The sequence below is a fragment of the Python bivittatus genome, unplaced genomic scaffold, assembly GCF_059951505.1.
Source record: "Python bivittatus isolate LINGU-HERP-01145 unplaced genomic scaffold, Pbiv_v1 ctg000840_np1212, whole genome shotgun sequence".
In the NCBI taxonomy this organism is placed as follows: domain Eukaryota; kingdom Metazoa; phylum Chordata; class Lepidosauria; order Squamata; family Pythonidae; genus Python; species Python bivittatus.
This window is the reverse complement of record NW_028277113.1, coordinates 8,745,100-8,772,625: the sequence shown is the minus strand read 5'-3', so window position 1 is coordinate 8,772,625 and position 27,526 is coordinate 8,745,100. Positions and strand designations below refer to the sequence as shown.

General features: G+C 38.0%; 1 protein-coding gene across 1 annotated transcript in view; it reads right to left on the bottom strand.

Moving 5' to 3' along the window:
• Nucleotides 1-27,526, bottom strand: part of CDH6 (cadherin 6) — a 159,354-nt gene that overhangs the window by 35,090 nt on the left and 96,738 nt on the right. The window contains exons 3-5 of the mRNA XM_088130687.1: nucleotides 6,791-7,085; nucleotides 3,611-3,730; nucleotides 2,475-2,642 (exon numbers count right to left, since the gene is read on the bottom strand). Coding sequence (XP_087986813.1) covers nucleotides 2,475-2,642; nucleotides 3,611-3,730; nucleotides 6,791-7,085 — 583 coding nt within the window. The remainder of the gene's footprint in view (nucleotides 1-2,474; nucleotides 2,643-3,610; nucleotides 3,731-6,790; nucleotides 7,086-27,526) is intronic.

Below are 27,526 nucleotides of genomic sequence, written 5' to 3'. Positions count from 1 at the left end.
TTACTAGATTGCTGCTCTTCTAGAACATAGGGGAGACTTTGTAACATGCTTAAAAGAATTGGGTGGGACTTAGTGTTATGTGACAATGATAACCTATTAACCCACACAACTAACCAGAGGTTATTAGTCTTAATCTCAAATGGCTACAGGTTTGTTGTGGCTAAATAAATTCTCCCCACTGAGTCACACCATGCAAATAACTTACCATAAGCATTTGTCCCTTCCTGGTGGCTCTTTTCGACTTTCAAACTATCTTTCTTATACCTACCCAGAGGTATTGGGGATCAAATCTGGGGTTATTTGCATGCAAATCATATGCTATAAGACAAAAGGGCCCTCTCCCCAATATCTCTCTGCCAAGCAAGCTCCATAATTACTTGTGCAAACTGAATAGTGCATAAGCACTAAAAATGTGGGATCTATATAAATAAATGTGGCTTAAGAATTCTTTAATTGCAGTAGTATGAGGCATGAGGAGTGTAAAACTGGTGACTTTGATACAGGGTACTTCGAGCAACTTAGTGGCAGCTGCAGATTGGAGGGACATTTTGCTTTTGAACCCTGACATTTGATAGCACTACTAGTGGCAGGGAGGTGGTACTGTGGCTGCTAATTTAGCATGAATCAGGTGACACAAAGAGCAAATTTGAATCTGGCTCAATTTATATGGCTCTATAAAGCTTCTGGCCTGTCCTTTCAGTTTGGGGAGGTTATGCTCTTTATATTTAAAGGGAGCTATTTTTAACTCTTTTTTTTTTTTTTTTACAGAGTTTGCCCCACAGCCAAATATTCAGTAACATTTAGGCCACCAATCCTGTTAGGCTAGAGAAGTGTGCACAATCCAGCATGGGCAAGTGCTTTATCTATACCTCTTCTATACCTATATCTTTTCCCTATCTATACCCTATCTATACCTATATCTTTTCTTTAAAGCCAATTTCATCCTGTGCCAAACCATTCTCTTTCCTTCCCCTTAGAAATGACTTCACCCATTCCTCTCTCAGTACAACATAAGGAGCCATTTTTACCCAGAGAAGATAGTAAACTAAAAACCTTTATGATATCAAGCAAATAAAAAACATGCAACGCATATAAGATATAGTGGTCGAAAGCTGAGCACAGCCAAACTCTGTCTTCTGTTGTGCTGCACTGCAAATGACCCACAGATACTTTGCTGGGGACTGTTTTGTTACTGTGCCTCTGTATTGTGGTCTTACAGTATCTGCAAAGCCTGGGGCTAGAGATGTAAAATTTTCTCAGAGCATCTCACATTATAAACCACTCATGTCAACAGGAATTTCCTGCTCCGCATACCCACAGGCTGATGTTTGCCCTATATTATGAATAATTTTTCAGCAGGAAAAAAAGGGGAAATAAATTCATTTCATATATATATAAGAAATTTGTATACTTTTCTCTCCTGAATTGTTTTCCTTGCAGAGAAAAGAACTTGGTAATTTCTATTTGGGCAATAGCATTTCATGATGCATGGAGAATTCCTTGCTTCTGGAAAGCAAATATGTCAGGCAAAAGGATTCTAATTGAGCCTTCTTCCAAATGGGTAAATGGTCTATTAGTGGTGAATCTGTGTGAGAATTCCACAGCATCTGGCAAAAATTGGAGCCCAGGATAAAATGAAAAACTGCATCTTATACAGGTGACTTAAAAGTGAAAAAGTGAGACTAAAATAAATGAAGTGGACATATTGGAGTAATTTTCCCCCATTATACTTGAATTGGTTCCTGTGTAATTTCTTTTGATCCTTGAAAATAGTACAACACCAGATGCAACAGAATAGCTGAAAAGAAAACTGCTTATTAGTAATTGCCAGTAGTTAAGAACACTAAGTTGATGTGAACTAATCAGTACTTTGAATGACAAGAACAATAGAAAGGTTGGGTTTTTTTTAAGAAAAAGGAAGAATAAACTGAAAACTAGAGAGAAAAGCAGGAAACGGCTTTCCCACAATGCAAGGGGAGAATAAAATTCTACATTAGGGTAACTAGTTTTGAACAATAAATATACACTCTTTTCCAACAAGTCTACAAACTTAGAATATTTCTCTTAATATGTATATGTTTTTTTTAGCGTTGCTCATGGAGAAGAGTAAGAAGACAACCTTATTCACTGGAAATCTTAATCAGCAATAATGTTGGTTCTTGAGATTACACTGCATTATTTAACAGTTTAAGGATATGTTTGCAAACATAAGGACTAAAACCCCCTTTTAATGAAATATATGAATAAATACAGTAGAAGATAAATACATTATCAAATAAGGCTTTGACTTTTTTTTGGTACTTGCATAGATCTCTGGCCTAATGTTGCCAATAAGCTGTAAAAAGCCATTCCTTTTCCCTTGGCTATTTCCATTGGCTTTCCACATTTCTACTTGTACGTAAGGTTCACATCATCTGATTGCCAAAACATTATATGGATGTAACTAAATAAGGAAAAAAGTATTTTTCCCATACTCTGGGGGAAGCGGGGTGGATTGTCATTGACATCAGTCAATGTGATGTTCACCATGGTGGTTCCTGATAATCCACCCATCTGGCCTCCCATATCCTTGGCTTGGATGACCACTTGGTACTGCTCTCGGTTTTCTCGATCCATGTTCAGCAAAGCTGTTTTGATGATACCTAGGAATGAAAAAAAGAAATAAGATTTTTTCTTAATATGTTGTTTTCTAAGTAATACTTCAGTAGCCAGAATGTAGCAGTGCATTTCCTTCATACCTCTCTGTATGAACCAGTTATGAATCACTGGAGCTTTCTTCTGTGTTTACATCTTATGATGGCAATATCTACCTGTGTACCAAATAAGTCCTATTCTTAAGTGATTTCATTAATCTCTATACTTAATGATTGTATGCCCCTCCCCGTTAATAGGGTTAGATGTATTAATTCACTTGCTGAGAGTGGAAAAAATATATATATTCTAGTCTGGATTTTAGCAGACATCTCTCACATTTCTTCTACACATGTGCTAATGGGTTTGTATAGAACCAGGGAGACCCAGGAAAAATCCTTCTTAAACCATGGAAAAGCACTATGTGATTTTCAACCAGTCGCTCTCTTTCAATCCAACCTATCTCACAGGGTTGTGTTAGGGAAAAATTGGAGGAGGGAATACCACATAACCACCTTGAATTTTTGAGGAAAAGTTGCATATCAAAACTGAAGTAGGTTGCAAACCCTGTATAAACCACAGAGGAGGAGAAAAATGCCAAATCTAGTTCCACTTTTTTTTTAAAGACTGGTGATTAGTAAGATCTTTTTTCTCCATTATCATTCCTTTTCTTTTCCTTTTTCCCATTCAAAGTCAAATGACTGTGCTAAGCACAGCTTTAATGGAGGCATCTTGAACATACCCAATCTTTGTTAAATGGATTTGCATCCAGGCTAAGTTCTGCTTATTAGGTTAAGATATTCTGATTAAAATAATGTATCATGCTTACAGATGTATTACTCTATTGGAACTCTCAAAGCCTGCATCAAGTCAAATGGAATGCCTTTGAAGAATTTGCCTAATGACATCCTAGCTTGACTTAACAAGTCACTTTAAATTATGGAAGTTGTCAGAGTATGACAGATTAAAGTCCTCTGACCTGACTCAGACTCGACAGAAAAATATGGTTGCCCCTGGAGAATGCTGTAGACAACTCTAGCGCTGTTCCCATATGTAGGGTCATCGGCATCCGTTGCAGTGACTTGCATGACAAATGTACCTATAACAGTAAAATACAGAGATATAAACTGGTGTGTCAAAGGATGTCATTTCAACTGCTATAGCCAGCTGCATGCAGTCTATTGTGGAGCTAACAGAATTTGGGTTTAAAAATAGATTTTATGAGGGCAAGTCAGATACTGCAAGTTTTGAAGGTCTGCTCTTGGAACACTGGCATGACTAATTTTATGAAAATTAGCTGTACATCTAAGCATGCACATCCTGCTTTGAAAGATGGAGCCGTTCCAATGTTTTGCAAATGGCTCAAAGGAATCAAACTGCACATGATGTCACTGTGTCATTTGTCTTTCAGTTCATTGACATTTCTTTTACAAATAGCAGTTATCAAGTTGAAAAGGGAATTTAACCGGTATATATGGCATGAGAGAGGAGGCTTTCTATGTTCCTTAATGGAATCGGCTCACGCTTGTGCCTGCTGTTTGAAATAAAAGGAAATGCTTATTCTCCTGTTGGAAACAATGAAAGAAGGGCAATTCCAACAAGACCACAGTAGGGGAAAGGAAATTTCTGCTTATCATGGTTCTTTCTCTCACTCCATCTCCTCCCAATTTGGCTATTCTTGAAAGACAAACTAAAAGATCAAACAATTTAAAAAACAGGCAAGCAAATGTCCAAATTCAGACCCACAGAGTGTATTTTTCTGATACGAGAACATTGCTTCTGGGGCAATAGCAAAAAGAGAGGGTGTTGAAGAATATACAGTACAGACAAACCCAGAGAACAAGATCCCAGGTAAGTGACAGCACTTTGGCTAATCTAAAAAACAAAAGAGTTAAATGACTGGTACTAGGTTGAGGGACCCCAAGGAGATCCAGATCTGTAGGCAGGACTGGAAGATCAAAACACAATGCGGGAAGAAGGTGGTGGCAAACCACTTTCTTGGCTTCATGCCAAGAAAACTGCCTGGATGCATCTATGTAAGTTAGCAGAAGCCTAGCTTGACTTGAAGGTGATTTTACAAATACTGCAATATATAGTATACCCATAGACACATCAATACATATTTTTTCTAAATGTAGTGTCCTGTAGAAGTGGGCAAGCTTTTCTGGCCTGGCAGCTGGATTTCTTCTTCCTGCCTGAGAACCACAAAGTGCACGCTGTGACTATGGACACTTAAAAATGAATGAAAAATAAGTGTCTTGGAAGCATAACACCTCTCTTCATGAAAGCAACCCAACTTTTTGCAGATGTCTGCACGAGTCTGGAAAAAAAAGAAATAATCTTGCTTTAAGGAGTTCACTCATTCAAATTAATGCAACTTGCATTGAATCCAGAAATGACTTCTGAATAATTTTCAAACCATATACTGTCCTAGTTCATGCAGCGTGCAATCAGAAGATGAATATACAAATCTTGGTTCCCCATTTTCACACTGTCAAGGCAAGAGGACATGATCTCAGTTAATATTAGTTCCTGTGCTTTTAGATCATGGGATACTCTTACACACAGGAGATGTCATGCTTTGAGGTTGATAGCAAGTAAGGTAAATATAAAATATCTTTTGAGGTGAGCTTACCATATATACTTGAGGATAAGCTGAGAATTTCAGGTGCCAAAATGGACCTAAAATAATCGGGTTCAGTTTATTGACAGATGGGTTTATCCACGAGTATATACGATTATACCTTTTTAAAGTACCCATATTTCCTACGTATACTCACATATAAGACCATCCTTGGATAAGCATATCCTTGAATTTTTAGCCAAAGTACCATGAAAAATGCAAGTTGTCTTATCCGTGGGTGGCACATTTTTTATGGTATTTTGGTTAAAAATTCACGGGTCAGCTTATCTGCGGATGGGCTTATATGTGAGTATATATGGTAACTCCTGGTAACTCTATGGACACACCCATGGGGTTTTTGTGGTAGCAATATGAAACTGGTTTGCCACTGCCTCCTCCTGGGTTTAGCTTTTTAACTTCCCAGTGTAGTCTACAGCCCTGCAATTTCCTAGTGGTCTTCCATCCAACTACTAAACAAGGTTCAAGCCCGCTTAATTTTCTAAAAACAGCCAAAGTCAGCAAGTGCTGCCCACCTGCTGAGCTAATAGAATATAGATAGCGCCTAATGCTGATTTGTGAGAATGCTACTATAAAATAGCTGCATAAACTTGGATTACACATGCAAATCAGTTCATGAACTTATCAGATGCTAACATGTCCTGCTAAGTAGGTAATTTCTCCTTTTTCTTGTTTTTTTTTTTTTTTTTGCCAAATAGACATTTTAAGTTTCATTCAAGGCAAAACCTTCTAATATGCATGCACTATGATAGATGCTACTGAATTTTGATTTATGGTGAAAATACTGAGAAAAGCAAAGAAAAATTAGCATGGGCTTGTTAACAGATTTTCAGTCAACAAAATCTAGAACACAGTTTTGTTTCCCCCTTAACCTACACATACAAAGTTGTGCAGGTCAGTTCTAATTCAAATGGGACCTTCTTGGATAGTGATACAATCCCAGATACAAACACCAGATCTTTGTTATTGGTCAGAAGTCACTATCAGAACGCTGCACCAAGTGGAGCTCTATCTGCACCTAGAAATTACTGTAATCTTTACAGAAGAGCATATATGAAAACAACTGCTGAATACACGGCAGCAATAAATGCCTATTACAACTTAGCATGATCTGCAAGTTAATTATTAGAGAACCTGGTTATCTGGAATATGCTTTTTATGTAGTAAGGACTAATTTTCAGTTGCCCTCTTTCTTTAGTCTTATGACCATGTGCTGATACATAACATAATCTTACTAAGCAACCATCTTATTGAATGGATGCTGCAGTGATAGCATATGTTTATCTGTATCTACAAACCATTTTTCCCTTCTCATCTTTCTTCCATCACTGATGACTTAATGCAGATCTTGTCTCTTTATCCTTTTTCCCTGCGTTGTGAACTGTAGACCAGAAAAATGCAGTTGGGCATGTTAAGGAATTGTCATTGCTTTGATCTTAGCAATTCCAACTCTAGGATTTGCCACTTGACTAGCTAATGAAAACTAATCCCAGCATGGTTGAGTGATCTGTCACCTACCTACATCAGACATTTCTGGGACGCTGGCATTGTAAATGTCCTTTGTAAACAGGGGCTCATTGTCATTGATATCGTGGATCTTAATGATGAACTCTGACTCAGGTTCCACGGGTCTTCCAGTCTTTTTGTTGATAGCCTGAGCACGAAGAATGTAAACAGGCTTCTCTTCTCTATCAAGTCTTCTTGTGGCCTGTATATCTCCAGTGTTTTCATTGATGATGAAGAGGTCTCCTGCTCCATCTCCTGAAAGGATGTACTTGAGTGAACCATCTCCTTTATCCTGGTCAGAATGAAGCTGTGAGAGAAACAAGAATTTTAAACAAAAGCATAAATAACTGGAAAAGTCTTCTTAAGTTGCACCTCTGTCAGCCAAGATTTATGGTCACACAACATTTTTTGGCTAGAACAAGTCAGGGAGATTATTTATTATACCATACATCTCAATCCTCTCTAGAATATTTCCTACCATAAGTCATTTCCAGCCATCCACATCTCATTAACACAATTATTCTTTTTTTTTTTTTTAAAAAAAGGGGGGATTATTGTAAGAAGGTTTAGCACATTGTGAAAAATTTGGACTATGATAGCCATAATTGCTAAAGTTTTATTTTATCAGCATCCATTCAAATGGGCAGCCGTGTATTTGAGATGGCAGCAAATTTAATTTGCTTCAATATCCAAGTATGTGGACCACAAAATATTACTTTTCATTTCATATATAGATTTGTCAAAGTGCCAATCACATCAATAGGTAATGAAAATGATTATGACTATAATGATATATTTCTGGAGAAAATCTATCTATGTGGTTGCTAAGAGTCAACGGTGACTTGATGGTACATAATCAATCAATCATCATAATATATTCATGGATATAATAACTGCTGGGACCAAAGCAGCCATTAAGGAACAAATAGTGTGTGTTTGTGCCTTTGAGTCAGTGTTGACTCCTGGCAACTGCATGGACAACTCCATGCAGTTTTCTTGGCAAGATTTCAGAAGCGGTTTGCCATTGCCTGCTCAAGGTCACCCAGTTGGCTTTGTGCCTAAGGCAGGACTAGGACTCACAGTCTCCTGGTCTCTAGCCTGATGCCTTAAACACTACACCAACAGGCTTAAGGAACAAATTAACCCAGTATTTTGTTTTGAGGAAAACCCTCTTCCAAAGCTGGTATTAGCATTGGCATAGGACTGAAGTTCTCATTTCTGGCATTTTCTTTGGAATCCCAAATTGGAGGATTTCTTTCCAGTGTAAATACCAACTTCAGATTAGATCTTTTCCTCAGACTCAGGGAAAGAAATATTTAAATTGTCTCTTTTTGTTTGCCATGATCCCAATAATTATACTCTCCTAAGGTGGTGTTGTTTCTATTAGGGGGCAAAAAAATCCCCCCAAACCTAGCATCCTAAATACAAACATACACTTAAGCTACGTCTAGTTTGGCCATTACTTTGTTGAGGAAGTGCACTACTGTTTAGTTCATACCATTTATCTTTAATGAAGCCTGAAATATTCTGAAGGGCCTTAGTACAATTGCTAACTTCCTTTCTAGATTTGTCACCTCTAGGACAAATAGAGATGACAAATTCTCTGTAATATCATCTTCTGGTAAATTTAATGTCTTTATCATCAGAAAAGATAGATTGGATGGTTGGTTCTATTCCGGGTTCTGAGGATACTTTCAATGAAGGAACACACATCTCAGATTATCTGAGAACTCATTCTGAACAGAGAGATGTTATTCCAGTTTCTTTTGCATTCTGTAACATTTTGAGTTGATGGGGATTAAGTATCTGCTTTGTCATGCTTGGTTTCAAAATCCTTGAGCTTTTCGCCTTTTGACCAAAATGAAACCAAGTATCATGTTTAGCTGGCTCCTGATACTTTTAGCAACTATACCAATTTCTCTCTGATTTTAAATCTTAGGTGCTTCAGTGCATTTACTCCTAGAGTAAACACATTGTCTTGAATGCTAGTAGTAAACAGATATTTGAATCATTTTATATATGAATTTAAGTAGCCTTATGAAGTAGTTATACTATAGAGACAAAAATAAGAAAAGCATTCCATACCTCATTTAGAGTGGTAGCAAGAAATTACTCCTGTTTTTTCTCATATAAAATTTTAAAGGAAATAGTTAAGGATGCCTGATTAAACCAACAGTTGGGCCCTGGTTTCCCCAAACAAATTTTATTCTACAAAATGAAGAACTGCTCAAGAGAGTAACAACAACAAACATATTCTACATGTGAGGAAGCATTATAGTCTTGGTCAGCTGAGGAAAAGTTAAAGCACAGGTAATATATCAAAGTCATTCACAGTAGCTTGGTTGATACAGTACAACTTGGTAAATTCTAAACGTGGTTAACAAAACACAGTAGTGTGTTATGCCCACATAATATGCTATACCTAAACAAATAAACTACAGTGAAAACTCGGGTTACGAATGCTTCTGTTCACAAACTTTTAGGGTGACGACCAGCTCCGGCCGCAAAATTTTGCTTCGGTTTGCAAATTCCGCCTCGGATTACGAACAGGATACGTGGCCATTTTCCCTGCTGACACGCGGTCGCGGCTTCCTGTGGGCGAGATCGCGGTAGCAAGGAGACGTTCGGTGAGCCTTGTGGTGTGTTTCTTAGCGTTCTGTGAAGGTTTTTGGTGTGCTTGTTAGTATGGCTAACATTGAACCTTATGGGAAAATTTGCTTCGGGTCGCGACCAATTCGGAACAAATTAAGTTCGTAAACCGAGGTTCCACTGTATATAATGGTTAAATGTGATCGCCTGTTTAATGCACAGGCTAAAATAATGGGTCAGTCCCATACCATAAACTTCCCAACACCATTTTAGCTTAATATAGCATCTTGTGTGAAGCTAGCCTATAAACGTTTTAAATTAAAAATAGGAAAAATATGATCATATCTAGCTAAAAACACAACTTCAGTGTTGGTAGAAATGGTTTTTTTTAAAAAAATATATGCTGAAATTAATTGCAGATTATCTTTCTAATTATTGCAAAGATGTATTGACAACCTTAGGAATGTTTCAGTATTTAATTTTGTATCACAGCACTTAGGAATTTATCCTTTCTGGAAAAAATGTACACCAAAACAACAACTAGACTGAGAGTTCTAGTCCTTTCTTAGGCTCAAAGCCAGCTGGGTGTCCTTGGAAAGCCAGTCACTTTCTCTCAGCCCTAGGAAACAGGCAAGGGCAAAACAGGCCACTTCCCAAAAAACCTTGCCAAGAAAACTGCAGGGACTTTTCCAGGCCGTCACCAGGAGTCAACAATGACTTGAAGGCACATAACATGAAACAAGTATTATTACCCTACACATATATAAAACACTTGATAAATTTGCTTTTTGAAATCCTTTTTCTCTTTCCTGAAATGTAGCAAAATGAGCCCTGTCTGTCTGTCTTTCTATTTGTTGTTATTTTTTTTAATACTACACAAAAATAAATGAAAATAGAACGGAGATTTGGGGTCAGCCATACATCTGAGGACAGGGGGTTCTAGAATGTGGAGCTATTACCAAAAAGACCTCTTTTGCTACTGAAAAAAATCTTTCCGAACAAAACTTACTAAATCTGATTTTGGAGTCATTCTGACTTTGCTGTGATTTATGGTACTGATCATTATTAGAAGAACAAAGACAATATCTCCAAAGATCAAACATCCAGATCAGAGAATGACTGAGAAACTAACAATCTGACACCTTTTTTCACTGGTGTCCACTAATTTTGGGATTAGTTTGGAAAAAAAACCCACGCCGAGAAAAAGAAATAATCCAGAAGTTCCTCTAGTGTTTCTTGCCCCAAAGGCCAGATGTTTAACAGCAGCATTATTTTTAAATTTCCAAACATATTATAGTTCTTAGCTTCATGCGAAAGGAAGGACAGATTTTCCCTTTTTCCAGCTGATAAAGATGCAACAATCTAAAGAAGGAAAAGTGCTCCTGAGATTATTCTTTATTATAATAAGACAAAGGTAAATGCCTGAGATCCTGTAGTCAACACAGATAAGTGGCCTATTTAATTTATTTTAGAATAAATAACACAAAATAAGTATTTTTTAGAATATTTCTATCTAGAACTCCAGACTGAGTTATGATATAAAATTTGGGACATTGGGAGAGGCCATTTTACAACTGGGAGGCCTGCCTCTCCTGAGTGCAAGAGCTGGGACAGGTATTATCTCTTTAGTCAACACAATCATGGAAAAGAACAGTAACAATGTACTCATAGTTTCTGTCAAATTTGTGCAATAAGAAAATGTTCATACTGGATAGGTAGTTTTGAGTTGCACATACTAGTGTTTAAAGTTCTGTGAAATTCACTGTCACTGTTCACAACTCATGATACCTGGATATCCCTTGAGGATAACAAGTGATTAGAAGTCATAACATAAATACCGTAACTTATGTACTTGCATCAGACATTGGGGATAAAGGTGGGATTTGCATCATGACATCACCACTGATATGTTGGCATTTCTGCATCATTGTGGCTTGCTTTAGATGCTGCTGTCATAATTATTAAATTACTCTATTTATAGACTGATTACAATTATGTCCATAATATGCTGTTTTACCTATAAAAAGCTGTGGAGTCAATTAAAATCCACACACCATTCTGATGAATTATGTATTTTGTATTGTGCAGAGATCATTTGGCAGAGCTGTAAAACCATCATATTCATTGCAATCTTCAAGAATAACCGTTATATATTTGCTTGCAATTAAAATCTAAAGCATAGAGAGAGATCTTTCACTTGAAGCAAGAAGACCAGAGTTCAAATTCTAGCCAGCTGTGAAACGAATCTGCTCATAACAACTCCCTCCCTCTGTTTTTTGTAAAATAAAATGGAATATTATGGAAAATGACCAGCTTTAAATATAAGGAATACATGTGATAAATCTAAGTGCAAAGATATGAATTAACTTGTCAAGCGTAGCTTAAATCAAACATGTCTTTTCCAACAATCACACATCACCTGGAAAGAGCAGCTGTGTGAGTCCAAGAAAAGTTGCAGTTGTTTTAACGTACTCTTGACAGGTACTATGATTATACCCATGAATCAATTTAGTCCATCAAATCTAATACTCTGCAAAGCTCTAAATATGATAACAATGTAGTAATCAAGTCATACATCAGCCGTCTCCAATCCTGAATCCTCTAAATGTGTTGGGCTATAACTGCTGTCATTCCCAACTATCCTGCTTATTGGATGGTGCAAATTGCAGTCCAGTGTTGCTTGTGGGCATCAGATGAAGGAAAAATTGATATACAGGCTCAATTTGAACCTAAAGCAAGTTTATTTATTTAATCAATTTATACATGGTCTTGATCGCCACCAGCAACTCTAGGCAATATGCAATAATGTAGAGAATGCAAATTATAACAACAACTAAGAAAAAGAATTTAAAAAATTAATAACCCACACGAGGGAAACAATGCACAACCAACACACATCACAAGCAAGTCCCAGGGCCATTGAAAGAGCTAGGACTTCAGGATTTTCCTAATGGTCATCAGCGTCAGGGCTGGGTGGACTTTAGTGGGGTTTGACACTGCTCTAGAGGGAAGGAATAACCCCAGACAAGGGCAAAATGATGGGACCTAGGGTCTGCTGACTGCTGGTACATCTTACAGGACAGGTAGAGATGATTGGAGGAGAAAGGCAATTCCAAAGGTATGAGAGGCCCTGAACCATGAAGGTTTGCTAGGGGATCCTTAATTTTTCAGTTTTACATTACCAAGTGTATGATACAGAACAGAGCGCCAGAAGGAAAATGCCTTTTACAAAGATACTACAGTTGTTGACTTTGCTTGTTGGAAGCCCCATGGGAAGGTCGCAAATGGCAATCATGTAATCCTGGAATGCTGCAACTGCTATAAATACATGCCAGTTGCCAAGTGCCTGAATTTTGATCACATGACTGCGGAGATGCTGTGACGGTGTGAGGAGCAGCCATAAGTCACTTTTTTCAGTGCTGTCATAACTTCGAATGGTTGTTAAATGAATGGTCATAAATTGAGGACTATCCGTACTAGCATAAAGCATTTCTAGAACAAAAAAAGGAAAATAGTATTCAAAACAAAAACATACTCAGCTTTTATTCCAAGATTTCCTTGGGTTTTGTGAAATGGTTTAGCCAATTCTTCAAATTAAGTCAATAACAATTCAAAGGGCATTTAAAAAAATTAAAATAAACATTGTCTGTTTTGGTCATTTAATACACAAACATAGACGCTTGTGGTGGTGAGTTCTTTTAAGATATTACCAATCAAAGCCTTTACTGTGCAATCACCTTGCTTCATTGATTAATTTTTAGAAGGGAAATGTTGGTGTCCGGAGTTCATTGTCTTCCATTTGTGACCTTCTGTGTTTTCCCACTGCTTTTTCCATCTTTTTGCTAACTACAGGAAATTTACTAAAGAGAAAAGAAAATATCTGCATAAAGTCTTTTGACTGGTCATGTTAGGAGTGTTCTATTTCAATCACCTATGGAAAAAAGGCAACAAAATCTAATATTGATTCAGACCTCATGTTGGACACAGCCAGATAGTCAGGTTAAAGTACTGGGCTCCAGCCCATGAACATACACCAGGTGCTTTCCCTACCATTTAATGCAAGACAAGTTAAGGAAAGTGATTCATGGGATATTCTGCTTTTGATTTTCCTTCCATCGGGCACAATATGTTAGGGGAAAAATAACCATCCACTGCTCTTCTTAATATGTGTAGGAGTGTGGAGGTGAATATAGATGGATACTTAGAACAGCTGGCTTAGCCACCTGTCAAGATGACTGACTAGCAGGTTGCATGCAGTCAGTCTGGCTATTTCTAAATCTGGGTCTAGTGCTCTTCTGAAAGTGCAAAAATAACTACAATGACAGGTCACAGGCATGGAGGAAAAAGTCTCTCTCTCTTTCTCTCTCTCTCTATTTATAAATTAAAAGTTTTAAAGAGAAGATAAAACCTAACAAAAACTAATATAAAGAAAGGGAAAAAAAGGAAAAAGAAAGGAAAAAAGAGAAAAGCAAAGGTGCAGGAAAAAAAGAAAAAAAACAGAAAGACACTTTCTGCAGCAAATACAAGTATGATTACAAAGTTATCTTACTCTGTGGTTACAAAAAGAAAAGCTCACTTTTTTTCTATTATCTATTTTTTTTTCCTAATCATCCAAATCATAAGTGCATTTTGTCTGTTTCATGCAAAAAGTCTATAAGGGGTTTCCCATCAGCCAGGAAAGTCTGAAGGTGAAATGGGATGGGAGAAGCTGATAATAGGTGAGTTCCATTCTTGACTAGTAAGGTAAGGGAGTTGCTGTAAGTGGCTGGAGCTGGCAGCATCCAGATGTAACTCATGAGATAGGCAAAATGGAATCCTCCCCCCCCCCCCACAAAATTAAAGCAATAAAAACAGGAAAAAGTATGACTATATGAAACACCTTGTTGGCAGAAGCAACAAAACCCTGTAATGCAATTATTGGTGTCAGCTGGCAGAAGCTGGCTGTCCTAGTTTAAATTGTCTTTCGATGCAGAACAGGATTAGCTGTCTCTGGAGAAAGTTCAAGTCCTGTATTGTTTTTTGGGTTTTTTTAAGTCTAAAGCTTTTTCAAAAGATCAGTAAACCTGTGCGTAAAGGAACCTGTGTGAGACTTGACAAGCACTTTAGAAAGTGCTAGTCAGACATTATACAGGCAGTGGCATCTGCAGAAGCTAGATGTTCAGTCTTTCTTGCACAAAATGATAATGGAGGGCAGCGCCCAGTGACTGGAGGAAAAAGGGCATGCCTGCTACAGCCTGGAGTGGCCAATAGGAGCGGACATGTCCCGACTCCTGATCATGTCAATACCCACATCTTTGATGAAGCATGCTAGATCATGTCCATGGCAGAAATTGTGTTGGGAGAAAAGAGAAAACGCTATTGGAACACCTGATGTTAAATTGCCTCAGCTATGGGGAGGGGATGAGATGAAGACAACATCATGAGGATATAGCATCAAAAAATAGTTACTGGGGCATGTTCTTGCCATAGTTAAGAAAACGTTTCTGGGAGAACAGAACTTGCCATTTCCACTTCTCACGTTAATATAATCTGGCATTGGCATCTGATAAAATAAACTGCTACAAAGCCAGGTGTGGCATTGCAGGCAGGCTTGCACGTGCTCTCTCTCTCTCACCTACCAATCAATCAATTGATCGATCAAATTTCTACCCTACTACAATCAAATTACTCTCAATGGATTGTATAGAATATAAAACAAGTTAAAACATCCACAGTCTGAATAAAATCACATGAAGGGCTGTTCAAAAATCATAAGCAAGAGGTACAAAAATAAGAGCAACGAATAAGAAAAAGAGAATAAAACGGTGAGTCCTATATTGGCTTAAGGGAACGCCCTCTAAAATATTTCAGTTTTCAACAATTTCCCAAAAAACAGCAAGGAGGCGGATAGCTTGATCTCTTCCTCCATTGCTTCCCATTAAAAAAAGTTTTAAGTTTACACTTAAAACAATCAGTTAAAGCAATTAATGAAAGCATACCCTGAAACGTTTTATCAACTACAGAACAAAAGAAAAAATGAGTAAAACAGCAATAAGGTTGAACAGCAGTATTAACACATCATTCGAAGGCTTAAGAAAATGAGCATATCTTTGATGCCAAAAGTTGTCTTTCCTAGATGTACCTTGTTAGGGAATGTTTGGGAAGCTGGCCTTGAAAAGGCCTGCTCGTGAGTAGCACATGACACATCAGAGCATTGGAGGGCACAGAGTTTTGAAGGAACTGAAGATTCTGAACCATCCTCAAGGGCAGCCCCCATGGCTGGCTGGGGAATTCTGGGAGTTGAAGTCCACTCATCTTAAAGTGGCCAAGTTTGGACAACACTGCTTTAGAGGAAGCGTAACACCATTCAGAACAAGCTGGATTCCACTTAAATGGAGAGATAAACCATCCATCATTAGCACCTCTGCCTTATCTGGAATGAACTTCAGGGTTTTGGTCCCCATCCAGCCCATTTCAACAGCCAAGCAGTAGTTCAACAGTTCTGCTGTCTCACCTGAATCTTATGGCATTGTACTCTTAACCTCTGAATGGTCTCTCTGTTTTCTTCTAGATGTTGAACAGCATGGAGGGAAAATGGAACCTTACAGAGCACCATCATATAAAGGCCATAAGGTTAAGAAGAAATCTTCTAGCACTACCTTTTGGAGATACGTGTGGAAGCATTTCAGGGTTAACCTACTCAGATCAAATTGGGACAATCTGTCCAGAAGAATATCATAGCACTGAAAACCAGTGAGAGATTCAGGACACTCAACAAGTTGCACTCCCTCTCTTTCCTAGCAATAATCATTCAACAGGGTGACTAAGATAACTTCAGTGCCAAATCCAGATCTAAAGCCTGATTGAAAAGGGTGCAAAAAATCCATTTCATCCAAGGGTGTTTGGATGTGATCAATCACTTTAACTCATTGTTAAAAAGCTATTTCCCCCCTCACTTTCTCTTTAAACGTTAGGCAAAGGTTTTGAAGGGCAGTGATGAATTCTTAACTCTGCATTTAGATACTGCTAAACTTTCATGGCCCACGGCAAATGAATATCAGCATATACTTTCAGCAGTTCATATAGGATCCTCTTTCCCCCTGTGTATCTTTCTTCTAAATTATTCAAAAGAAAAATATTAGGCTGAAATTTGTAAACCACCCTGGATACTTTTTTGGTTAATTAATTGAAAAATTAGGAAACCCTTATCATTTCACAACACTGCAATTCCCTTGAATACTCCAGTCACATACGGTTCACCATGGTCAGAAAATTTAAGTTATATGCAAACATGAGAGCTATCAATGAGCCCTCAGTGAAGTAAATTATTCTGTTCACAGGTGATGTTTAAATTGATCTTTTTATTTCATTTCCCATGTCTGTTAACTAAATGAGAAAGCTAAACTGACTAGAAGAGCAACCCAGCTTGTTGTGCTTGCAAGGAGCAGATAAAGATTCAGCTCTATTGGCAGCTATTCCCAGACACACTATTGCAATCTATAATCTCTTTGTACCATTTTAGCACTTAAATATTACTAAAAAAGAAGAAAGGCATTATGAAAAAGAAAGGCAAAAGAGGATACAAATTGCATATGTATGTTTATACACATTTATGTAAATTTAGAAGTAATTGCTATCATTTAAACCAAATATAATTGATCGCCCTGTGGGGGGAGATGGTAACCTGTGTACCTGCTCAGGTGCTTATCCATGTGCTATCTAGATAGGAACCAGAGGTTGCCTTCAAATACAAACTTGAAACTAAACTGGCTGGCAAGCATTAAAAAAAAGCAACAACCACACCCTGAGGGGCAAAAGAAACAATGGTTTAATTCATCACTGTATCTGTAAGAGAATTCATGGCTGTATTAACAATCATGCCTTAGCATTATCTGTGAATGTGGCTGTCAGATGGAGAGGGCAAATTTATGTTCATTGAAGACTGATGGCTTGAAAATGATAAAACTCTGGAGTCTGCACAGCAGGCAAGCATCTTAGAATTGTCACAAACCTATATGTGAGCTGTCATGGTTTACAGCTTATTTATACTAAGGATGTTTTCCTGTTTCTGTGGTGATCAGATTCATCATTTGCTACTAACAAAATACCGAACAAAGTATTTCAAACACTGAATAGGAGCTAGGTGACTTGCTGTCAAACTAAAATACTGGTTTGCACATGGCAGATGCTGACATCATTTTCATTGTTACTTCCCCAAGTAATAAGCTCATTTTGAATCTAAGATTTCTGCAGCAGCAAGCGGTTTGCTATGTAGAAAGGAAGCAGTTCAGCCAGGTGTATCATATCAAGACTGAACAATATTCAGAAAATTTCATAGAGTAACATACACATGAAATTGCCAGCTTACATCTAGTTTTTCTTTCACATTAACATATTCTTTTTACTTTAAAAATATGTTTTTTTCTACTGATAAAACAAAAGACATTAGAGTTTAGTTTTTCTGCTGCTTCCTTTACTAAAACTTCTAGAAACACTAATTCCAGTGAGTCCATTGTAAAAATTGCAAACATTGCCCTCTCCACCAAAATACAGACTGTATTATATTTAAAATCTAGGCAGAGTTTTATTTTTTTTTCAAATGTAAGTGGGATGGTACAGTATCTAAAGTGACAGAAACAAACAGGAATGATTGATTTGTCTGATGATTCTGGCAACTAGTGTGTGTCTAGTTTGGGGGTAGGTGTTACTGGTGGTAACTCAGAAGTTACAGTTGAGTGTCGAATCACAACTTTTTTGTGTGTATCTGAGTTCTCCTCAGCTTGGTAGTGTGTTGTATTTCAATGTGAGATGATCGTTCAGCTTCTTTCAGATGTTTGCCCTGAACATCTCTTCTCAAATTAGGTTTGAGAAGATCCAATCTTGTACATAAAGTACATCCTAAAAATAAAATTGCTGGTGAAATTCATTGTTTCTCCAGACATTGCTCACAAAGCATTCTTAAAACTTTGAACAAACCTTTCATTCAATCTAGTCATAGCTGGATGATATGGTGCTGATGTTATATGCATGATTCCATTCTTTTTCAGAAAGTTCTGAAATTTTTCTACTTCAGATTGTGATCCATTGCCACTTACGGGTGGTTTTGGAACACCTGTTTTTGCAAAGAATTATCTTGATAAACGATGATGTGTGTGGCTATGCTGGAAAACACCTCGTGTTTGAACACATTTCCGCTACAACTAAAAAAGTTGTGCCCATAAGAATTCTGCAAACAATCTTGTGTAGCAGACCACTTTGCCTCTGAAGATGAAAACCACAGTTGCCAGCAAAATGTCAGAAAATCTGTTCTCTAAACCATAGTCACTAAACCCTGAAGCGCAACACTTCCCAACAGATACTGGCCATGAAAGCCTACACCAGTATATTAATCTTACAAAACCTTCATAAATTGTTTGCAATGGCAAGGTAGATCCTGGTGAAGTAGTGCAGTTTTTGGCATTTGGGGGCATGCTGGCAACCTGAGGAACCATTTGCAAACTGTTCAATTTGTTGGTCTATTCTCAGCTACCATCACCATCACCCCCATAGGCTGCATTCATCTTTACTGTTCTGAGATGTCCCCCCTTCAACACTTGAGCTTCCAGCTTGGATGGCATATCTTTCAGTCCCCACATAGTACAACTGCTGTGAATTGCCAATTCATCACAGCACTGATAAAACTCCATAAATTGTGGTTTTTTTGCAGTCTATTCCAACCATTCTAGGTTGCTGCATAGGCTTTAGACAGTGTTAGATCTCTTCTAGTTTCTCTTTGAAACTTCTCAGTTTTGATGGAAAACTCTCAATCTTCATGAGAGAAACATGTCAAAGAAATTTCCATCTGATGTGGATTTTTCAGATCATTTACCCTGAAGAAGTAAATAAGACAATTTGTGTGATTGCATGTCATTTTGAATTCTAGTCTGTACGTGTGCCCTCCAATGGACAAGTTGCATTCAAGCAGCTGCTGTAAACAAAATTCCTTTGGGGAGACTCAGGACTGACAGTTGTGGCTGATGAGTAGTGATGAGAGTGAACTCCCTTCTATCCAAGTGGTTGAAGTTTTGGACTTCCCAAACCAATTTTCCCTGCCTATTTGTGTATAGTTCTTCTTGGTAGCTGTTAATGAGCATTATGTAAAAGCTATCTAGCGTTCATTCCTATCTTTCATGACATGTGGCATAACCACACTGATGCTAAATGGCCTTACAAGCCAACTTCACTAGTAAATACAGGTTATAACGTGTGAATAATGCTGAAGTTGTTGCAATGAGTGAAGATAAAGGGAAACAACAACCATTCTGAAGGCTTTCCTGATTGACTGGATGGGGAAGGTCATTTGTTAGACTGTATTCTTTTGCAAAGTGAGATCCCCATAGTGGTGCAGTGGTTACATCTATCAAATGGATACTATACTATAAATCTATGACCTGGATTGGTCCATTTTATCTAGCAAGTAACTCTCCAAAGACCCACCACCTGGAGAAGTCCATAATCTTGCCAGGGAAGACTAGCAGAAGAAGCAGTGGTGTTGCTGTGGGAGACCCAAGGGGTGGTGCATACTGGGGTGCTAGGACAGGCATTTGCCTCAGGATCCCAGATGTTGCACATCAGGCCTGTTTTATCTTTAAAAAGTCATTGCACCAAGTTGTCTAGCACTTAACTTAAAAATTCATCCAGTGTTCTTGGTTCTTAAACTACCCCTGTCGTTATCCCACAATATATAGCTGGCTCTGCATCACAGACAGCAATTTTACTCATTTCTTTTTTAGTGGTCTGAGATGAATTAAACTCATTCTTTGGATAACACTAAGACCTGAATATTTATAGGCCTAATACCAATCAGGAAAGCATATTTCTCTTCAAAGATGCATGCAAATTTACACTAGAGGGACTTGACCCCAGTTGAGAAAAGTCTTAAATCAATTTCCAACCATTTGAAAGGTATTAACCTTGAGGGACTATACATATAGTTACAAGTTATTGATTTAGAACATGTGCCAATTGCTCTCTGCATCTCCTTAACCTTATCTAAATATGCTGCTCCAAGTATGGAAGATTGCTACCATTGATCTCTTGAGCAGAGGGAATCACAGTGGACGCAAGAAGGCCGAGCATATCCAACATTGCTCAGCCCTCTGCACTGCAGCAATTCATATCCAACATCCTATGTATGAGAAACAAACTGGGTGTACTTTCTAAATCTGAGAAACAATTACACTATTTTTAAATGGACATAAGCAAACAATAAATTCATATTCTCAAAAATAACTAGCTAAGTTCTAACAAATATTTCTTTTTGGAAAGAGCGAACAACAATTAAAACACTGCTTTCAACATTTCTCTGTGTTATACACACTACGATACTCTAAACATTTGTACCACATTGTTTGCAGCAGGTAATGAATTATGCAACGATGGCCTGATAATCTAGTGTCTCAACTGAAGACTGAACCAATGTTCTAACACTTCATGTACTGGTCCTATAATACAGAGAGTTCAATAGAGCCTCTAAACCAGGGTTTCTCAACCGTGGCAACTTTAAGACATGTGGACTTCAACTCCCAGAATTCCACAGCTAACATGTTGGCTGGGGAATTCTGGGAGTTGAAGTCCACACATCTTAAAGTTGCTGAGTTGAGAAACACTGCTATATATGATAAAGATTTAGAAATGTTAGTGAACGACTGGTGCCCATTCTGATCTAGTCCTTAGCATGTGCCTCACTAATGGAACAAGTTGAGTCTTTCCTCCCTTGTGGAGATCAGTGGCAGAGAGGATTTCTCTGGAGCTGTCTCCAGAAGTCATAAGGAAGGTGAGCAGGGTTGTAGGAGAAGGGTTTGGTGACTCATCATGGAAAGCAACAGTAGCCTAAGCCACCACACCTTATGTGTGTCTGCATTTCATTAGAAGAAGCAAACAATCATTTTTAAGTGGTACAATGCTGTAATACAATAAGTAGACAGCTTGTGGAATTTTGTTCAAAATGCAAGAAAGAAGAAAGAAAAGCCCTTCTATTAAACCATACCTTAGATGAACTACTCTTTTATCCACTCTAAGATCTATCAGCTGCAATTGAAAAACAGATGGCGTAAAAAGATCCTTTGGAATAAAACTAGCAACTCTCTTTGAACGTCTCAGTTAACTGTCTTAAGTAAAGGAGAAACTCTATAAATCCACTATTCCCTACAATTCAAAAAAGAAAAGATAATGTTTCCACTCGATTCCTCTTGACTCAATAGCAAAATGTTACCATCCTCTGACTATTCAGTTAAAAACATGGCTATCGCTCTCATGCAAACAATGGTAGCTAGAAGAGTGAGCCATTAAGAGCAGGTGGCAGTCGTGGCTAGGAGGGCCTTTGTTTGTGCACTAGTTGTGCCCATTCCTATATCAGAGGGGCCTACTCATGATCATTCATGTCCTAGTCACCTCCCAGTTAGACTACTGCAATGGCCTCTATGTGGGGCTGCCCTTGAAGAGTATCCAGAAACTTCAGCTGGTGCAAATGCAGCGGCGTGAGCAGTTATGTCTGTTTCTAGAAGAACACACGTTACACTTCTGCTTCTTGAGCTGCATTGTCTACCAGTTTGTTTCTAGGTCCAATTCAAGGTGCTGGTATTGACCTTTAAAGCCCTTCATGGCACGGGGCTGGGTTATCCAAGGGACTGCCTCTCCCCAATTTCATCTGCCCATCCTACCAGATCTAGCAGAGAGGGCATATTATGGGTTCCTTCACCTAGGGAGCTACATTTGGCAGGCCCTAGGTGGCAGGTCTTTTCTGCTGTGGCACCCATGCTGTGGAATCTTCTCCCCTCTGAGGTGAGGTTGGCCTCATCATTGTTGAGCTTCTAGAGGTCCCTCAAGACCTGGTTATACCAACAGGCCTGGGTACCCCAGGGGATGGGGGTATTAGTGAGGTGGCTCCCTTATTTTTAACATCCTTTTAGTCTTTGTTATATTTTGATTTATTTATTACATTATATTTTTAATGTATTTATTGATTGTTTTTAGCTTTGTTGTACACCGCCCAGAATTGCCCGTGGTGAGATGGGCAACTATATAAATTGGTCTAATTAATTAATTAACTAATTAACAATGAAAGGAAAATTCATCTTTGGTTACGACCAATATAAACTGAGGTAAGTAGCAACATTTTAAAACGGATGCTCTAAGAGTTATGATACTAGAGGCCTGTGTAGGTAGACTATTATAGAGATAATATTATCCTCAAAAGATAAAGAGTTGAATAAAGATGCAGGCACATTCTTATAGAAAAAATGGTATGCTGTCCTCAGTATACTTTCTATGGACCTTACATTTTTCTTAATACAGATTTTAACTAATGAGACAGAACATCCTAATGTAGAAATGGGAAGTTAAACCAGACATTAGGTGATCATTATTTTTTAAGAGAAAGATTTTAAAAACATAGCTCTGTTTTGGAGTCCATGAGGAGGCAGAGTGATGTGAAATATAGAACTCTTGATGTATATCCAGTTTCATTTTTGCCTTTATTTTTGCCTTGAGAGGCAGTTGGTGTAAGTGGTACTGCATTTCTGTTGTTTGGAATAATACACATATAACCTCAAAAATATATACACCTGTATTTGACAGCACTTATGGTTGGAGAATGGCACTCTGAATGTAGAAGCTGTTTTTCCTAAAGATTATGTAAGTACAATGTGATTTTAGGGGGAGAGGGGTTCCAAATGCATCAATTGTGTGTGTGTAAGAATTCATGTTTTACTGTGTATATTGTCGTTTCAGCTTCAGGAAGCCAAAATAAGGCACTGAAGAAGTAAACAAAATGTGACAGCCTTGGTTGCAGTTTCTTTATGATTTCTGTTTGAACTCATTACTATGGATCAGATGTTTACATACTTGATCTAAGGCTCATGTGTATGGGCTTACAGGAATACTTTTGAGAGGCACATCGAAATTATTAATACAGCTGTATATTCCTACATCTTTCGCTCTTTACTTTGTACAGTGACAGAGGTAATGGCTTATTTGTTACCCATACTGATTCTTACACCTTTATAAATTTGTGTATAGTACAGGTTGGTAGTTCCCTCTGATTCTTTTATTTGCTATTACCCATCCTACATGTTCCAGTGAAGGTTCACCGCCCGTGAAGCTAGGGGACAGGGACAGGAAACCTGCCTTCTCTGGGACTCCCCCAGGCTTATCTTACCATGCACCTTTACCATGTAAAGATGGCTCCCTCCCTGTTAACATTTAGGAGAGAAATGAAAATAATCTAGCCCTAACCCTCTTTCGTCAAGCATTTGAATCTTAAGGGGAGGTGTGTGTGTGTGTGTGGGATGTGGATATTGGTGCTCTGTATTGCTGGCTGGATCAAGGATGATGATTGATTTTATGATGATTTCACATATGTAAGCATCTAGATTCTTATGATTGGGGAGTATAGAAATTAGTAAATTAAATACATATTGATTTGAAATTTGTAAATTAAATGCATATTTAATTAAATACATATTGATATGCATACACATATTGATGATACACTTGTAGGAAAATTGGCATCTTTGTATACACTTGTTAGATGATACATATAATGATACTCTTGTTGGAATATTAGTATCTTCATATAATGTCCATCAGATTACATACAAGGGCAGATCATCAACTAGACAGTAAAATGAAGAAAACAAAGATTACATTTTTTCCCTCCTAAGACTTTTGCATACAACCTATTCACCTTACTTTTTTAGACTTCTTTTATGAAAATTCTTTTCATTAGCTGCCTATCTTGGAGATTTAAATAGCTAGTTATCTGTTCCAATTTAATGTGTTTTCTTCAGAGAGACTCTGGGGAAGAAAAAGACAATCCATTATTTTACTTGCTTAGAAAACAATCATAGTCATGTTGGGTCATAAGGAAAATATTGAAAATCCATAGCTGAGAGATACTTTTGTGAAGATCAATGGAAATATCATCCCCTCCCCAAAAAAGTATAAGCCTTTTAAGCTTTTCTAAAACTCTTCACCATACATTAAAAAAAAAAAAAAACTGGAAAGGGGGAAAAACAAGAAGATTAGGCTAGAAGTTTCAGCCAAAAGGCCAGAAGTTCAAATCATTATGAAGATAGGTTTACGGACTGAATGCATAATTAGTATTAAGCATTGTCAGTATCAGGTTACACTTATAAACAGAACAAAGAAAATGGCTACTCCCCAGCTTTGAAAAAACAAGGGCCATTAATCTTCAAAACATCTGCCCATTATATTAGCTTGCAACCAAGTTCTGGTGTTGTTTTTTATTTCTAGTCTTCTGCCAGAAATATTAATTCATTGGCAGACCATGTTTTCATAACTTGTAATCTAGGACAAAGAATATTTTGAAGTTTGAAGTTTGAAGTAGGCTCATGTGACAGGAAAAAGGTGTTCTTAAAAGTGGCACAACCATCTTGGATATTATGTCACAGCCAACAATATTTTGCCAATATTTGCTTATAAGATGGACTTAGGTTCTCCCTTCTATTCCAAATCAAATCAGTACAAAGTGGGTAGCAATATGAACTTCCTTGTCCTATTTCTGTTCACTGATGACCATGGATATTTTGGCTGGCTGGTTCATTTTCAGAATGGATAGATGGGTGTGAAGAAGGAATAGCTCTTCGAACTACATCATCATCAAGATTATTGATATGAGAAGATCATTCACTAGTAAATATTGAGAAATTGGTCACTATAGAATGCTTCCCTATGGAGAATGGGCCTAATGCTTTCTATGTTATACCAGGCTGCCATAGTGAACTTCTGAATTCATGAGGAGAGGGTAAAAGTACATAAAAAAAAATCCACAAATGTTTTACTGGGAAGCAAATGAATAAAACATCTCTTCCTTTCAGCAGCAGGTTACAGCTTCTTACTACATGATGGATGCACTTGAAAGAAAATCTCATCTTTTTCTTATTGACAAAGGTGACCCAGCGGAAGCTGAGCATTCAGTGCTGGCCAGTCTGTAGACATACACATTACTCATATATTGAGAGTAAGGGAGGAGGAGTGTAGAGAACAAAAGAGAGAGATGCAAGAGACCAAGCCTCAGTGTTACTTTTGGATCTAAAATGAGAAATCTGGTGTACTCTACAGGCATGCATATACAACACAGAGATACATTGTACTGCTAAGACTGCAGTACATAGGCATTATCATAGTCTTTATACAGTGGACAGCCTGCCACAGAAAGCTGCAGACTATTAATTTTTAAAGCCGGTGAGCTGATACACTTGCTGTGAAGGATGAAATGGTAAAATTGTGGAATGAGTATTGCATTTTGTTCTAATATTGCCCCACGAGAAATATCCTCTGCATGATGTTATTTTGATTATTAGAGACAAGGTTTAATGAAGTCCCCTCTCTGATGGCAGAGCAATGAAAAATAAAATAGAGTTTGATTTCTGAAATGATAGGAGTCTGAAGCTCTATGACTGTATTCAGACTAATGTGTGGATATCTGGATCAGACAAAATCAAGCACATAGATTAGGTATTCTCTGAAAAAGTTTATACTCAGTCTGAATTACATGAATTTAAGGGCTGGAGAGACCCTTTTAAATCATCAAAATCACAACCACCAAGAGTTCCAAAATTCTGGAGCCACTGCTACCATTTTCCCAAAGAGGCTTACAAGATATAAGGAGTGTACAGTATATGACACTGCAGTGTAAACTTTGCAAGCCAAGTTGACAAAACATCCATGCACTTGGGCTCAGAGGACAACTCTGGAGTTTATACTAATATGCATTATAAAGGAGAGTAAATGGTTGCAGAGCAAGCCATGATATTGAAAGGCCATCTAAAAGCACAGGTTACATCTACAACAAATGCAGTTGTACAGAGTGCTCCTGTTATGCTCTTTTCTAAAATAGTGCATCCCATCTTCCCCCCACCCTTCCAATAATTATCCTTTGGCTCACAAGATGCTCATTTTTCCTACGTCTACAAATCTTGAGGTTCCTCCAATCAAAGAGGTCCTTCAATGAGTTTGCATTTATGTACACAAGTTTTCTTAGAGGTGTACATGGTACAATTTTTTAGCATAACATTTGCTCTATTGAAATGGAGGGTTAAAAATTCAAGGCATAATTCATGGCTCAGGACCTGGATATCTTTTGGAGTATTTTCCCCCAGACATTTCTGCCTGTCCAATAAGAACTAGTAGGGAAGGCACCCTTTGGGTACCAGCCTTGAGGGATTGCTCTCTTCAGGGACCATAAAAGGGAACATCTCTAGTGGCCTCTCATCTTTGGAATAGTGCTCAATGCAAGTTCAGGTCAGCACCAACCATGTTGCTGTTCAGGAAATACTCCAGAAAGCTTTTGTTGGGGGGGTTATGGGTCTCCTCCCAGCAGTAGGCAATGGTTGCTGTTAGCTTTGTTGGCCTTGGTGTGTCTGTGGGTTGGTTTGTTCTTTTGTTTTCTTTTCTCCTTTTAATTCTTTCTCTTTTACTTCTGCATTATCACAAACTCTTTGGAGCCTTTTTGGAACTGAGCAGCATATAAATTGCAGAAATAAATAAATAAACAAAAAGCCAAAGCCGAAGCCGAAGGCAAAATGGTACGGTAGGAAGCAGAGCCAGCTACCAGTATACTCCCTGAGCCCCAACACTAGGCTGACCTGCCTGAGCAAGCAGAAATCTATCTAAATGGCTACAAATCAAGAATTCTAACCTGAAACTGAGGCTGGGAAGTGAGTGATTAGTATATGGCCAGACTAAGCAGAGTTAGTCTGACTTTCTGTTGTGATGCTTTAGAGAGCTAGAGATCTACTAATAGATTCCTACCTACTTTTGTTAATCCCCACTCAATTACACAAGCACAGAGAAAATAGAATACATTTTCTTCTCAGCCCTTCTCTCTAAAAATCCCTTCTACAGGTGAGTTTTGAGTTTCAGCTGTTCTAAAGTATGCCAGGCCTACTGTAGGATTACGAATTCTACTACACATTTAAAAAAGGTACCATTTGATCAACTTTAAAAAAAGGGAGCTGAGGAGCATATGCATATAGGCAATGGTGCCAAGGCTAGAAGAATGTTAGATACTGGCCATAGGAGTTGTTGGGGAAACTTACTGATGGTGATGTTGTAAAGGACTGAGGAAGATCTGGAGGGTCTTTGAATACCCAAGTGACCAAGGAGGATGGTGTGTTC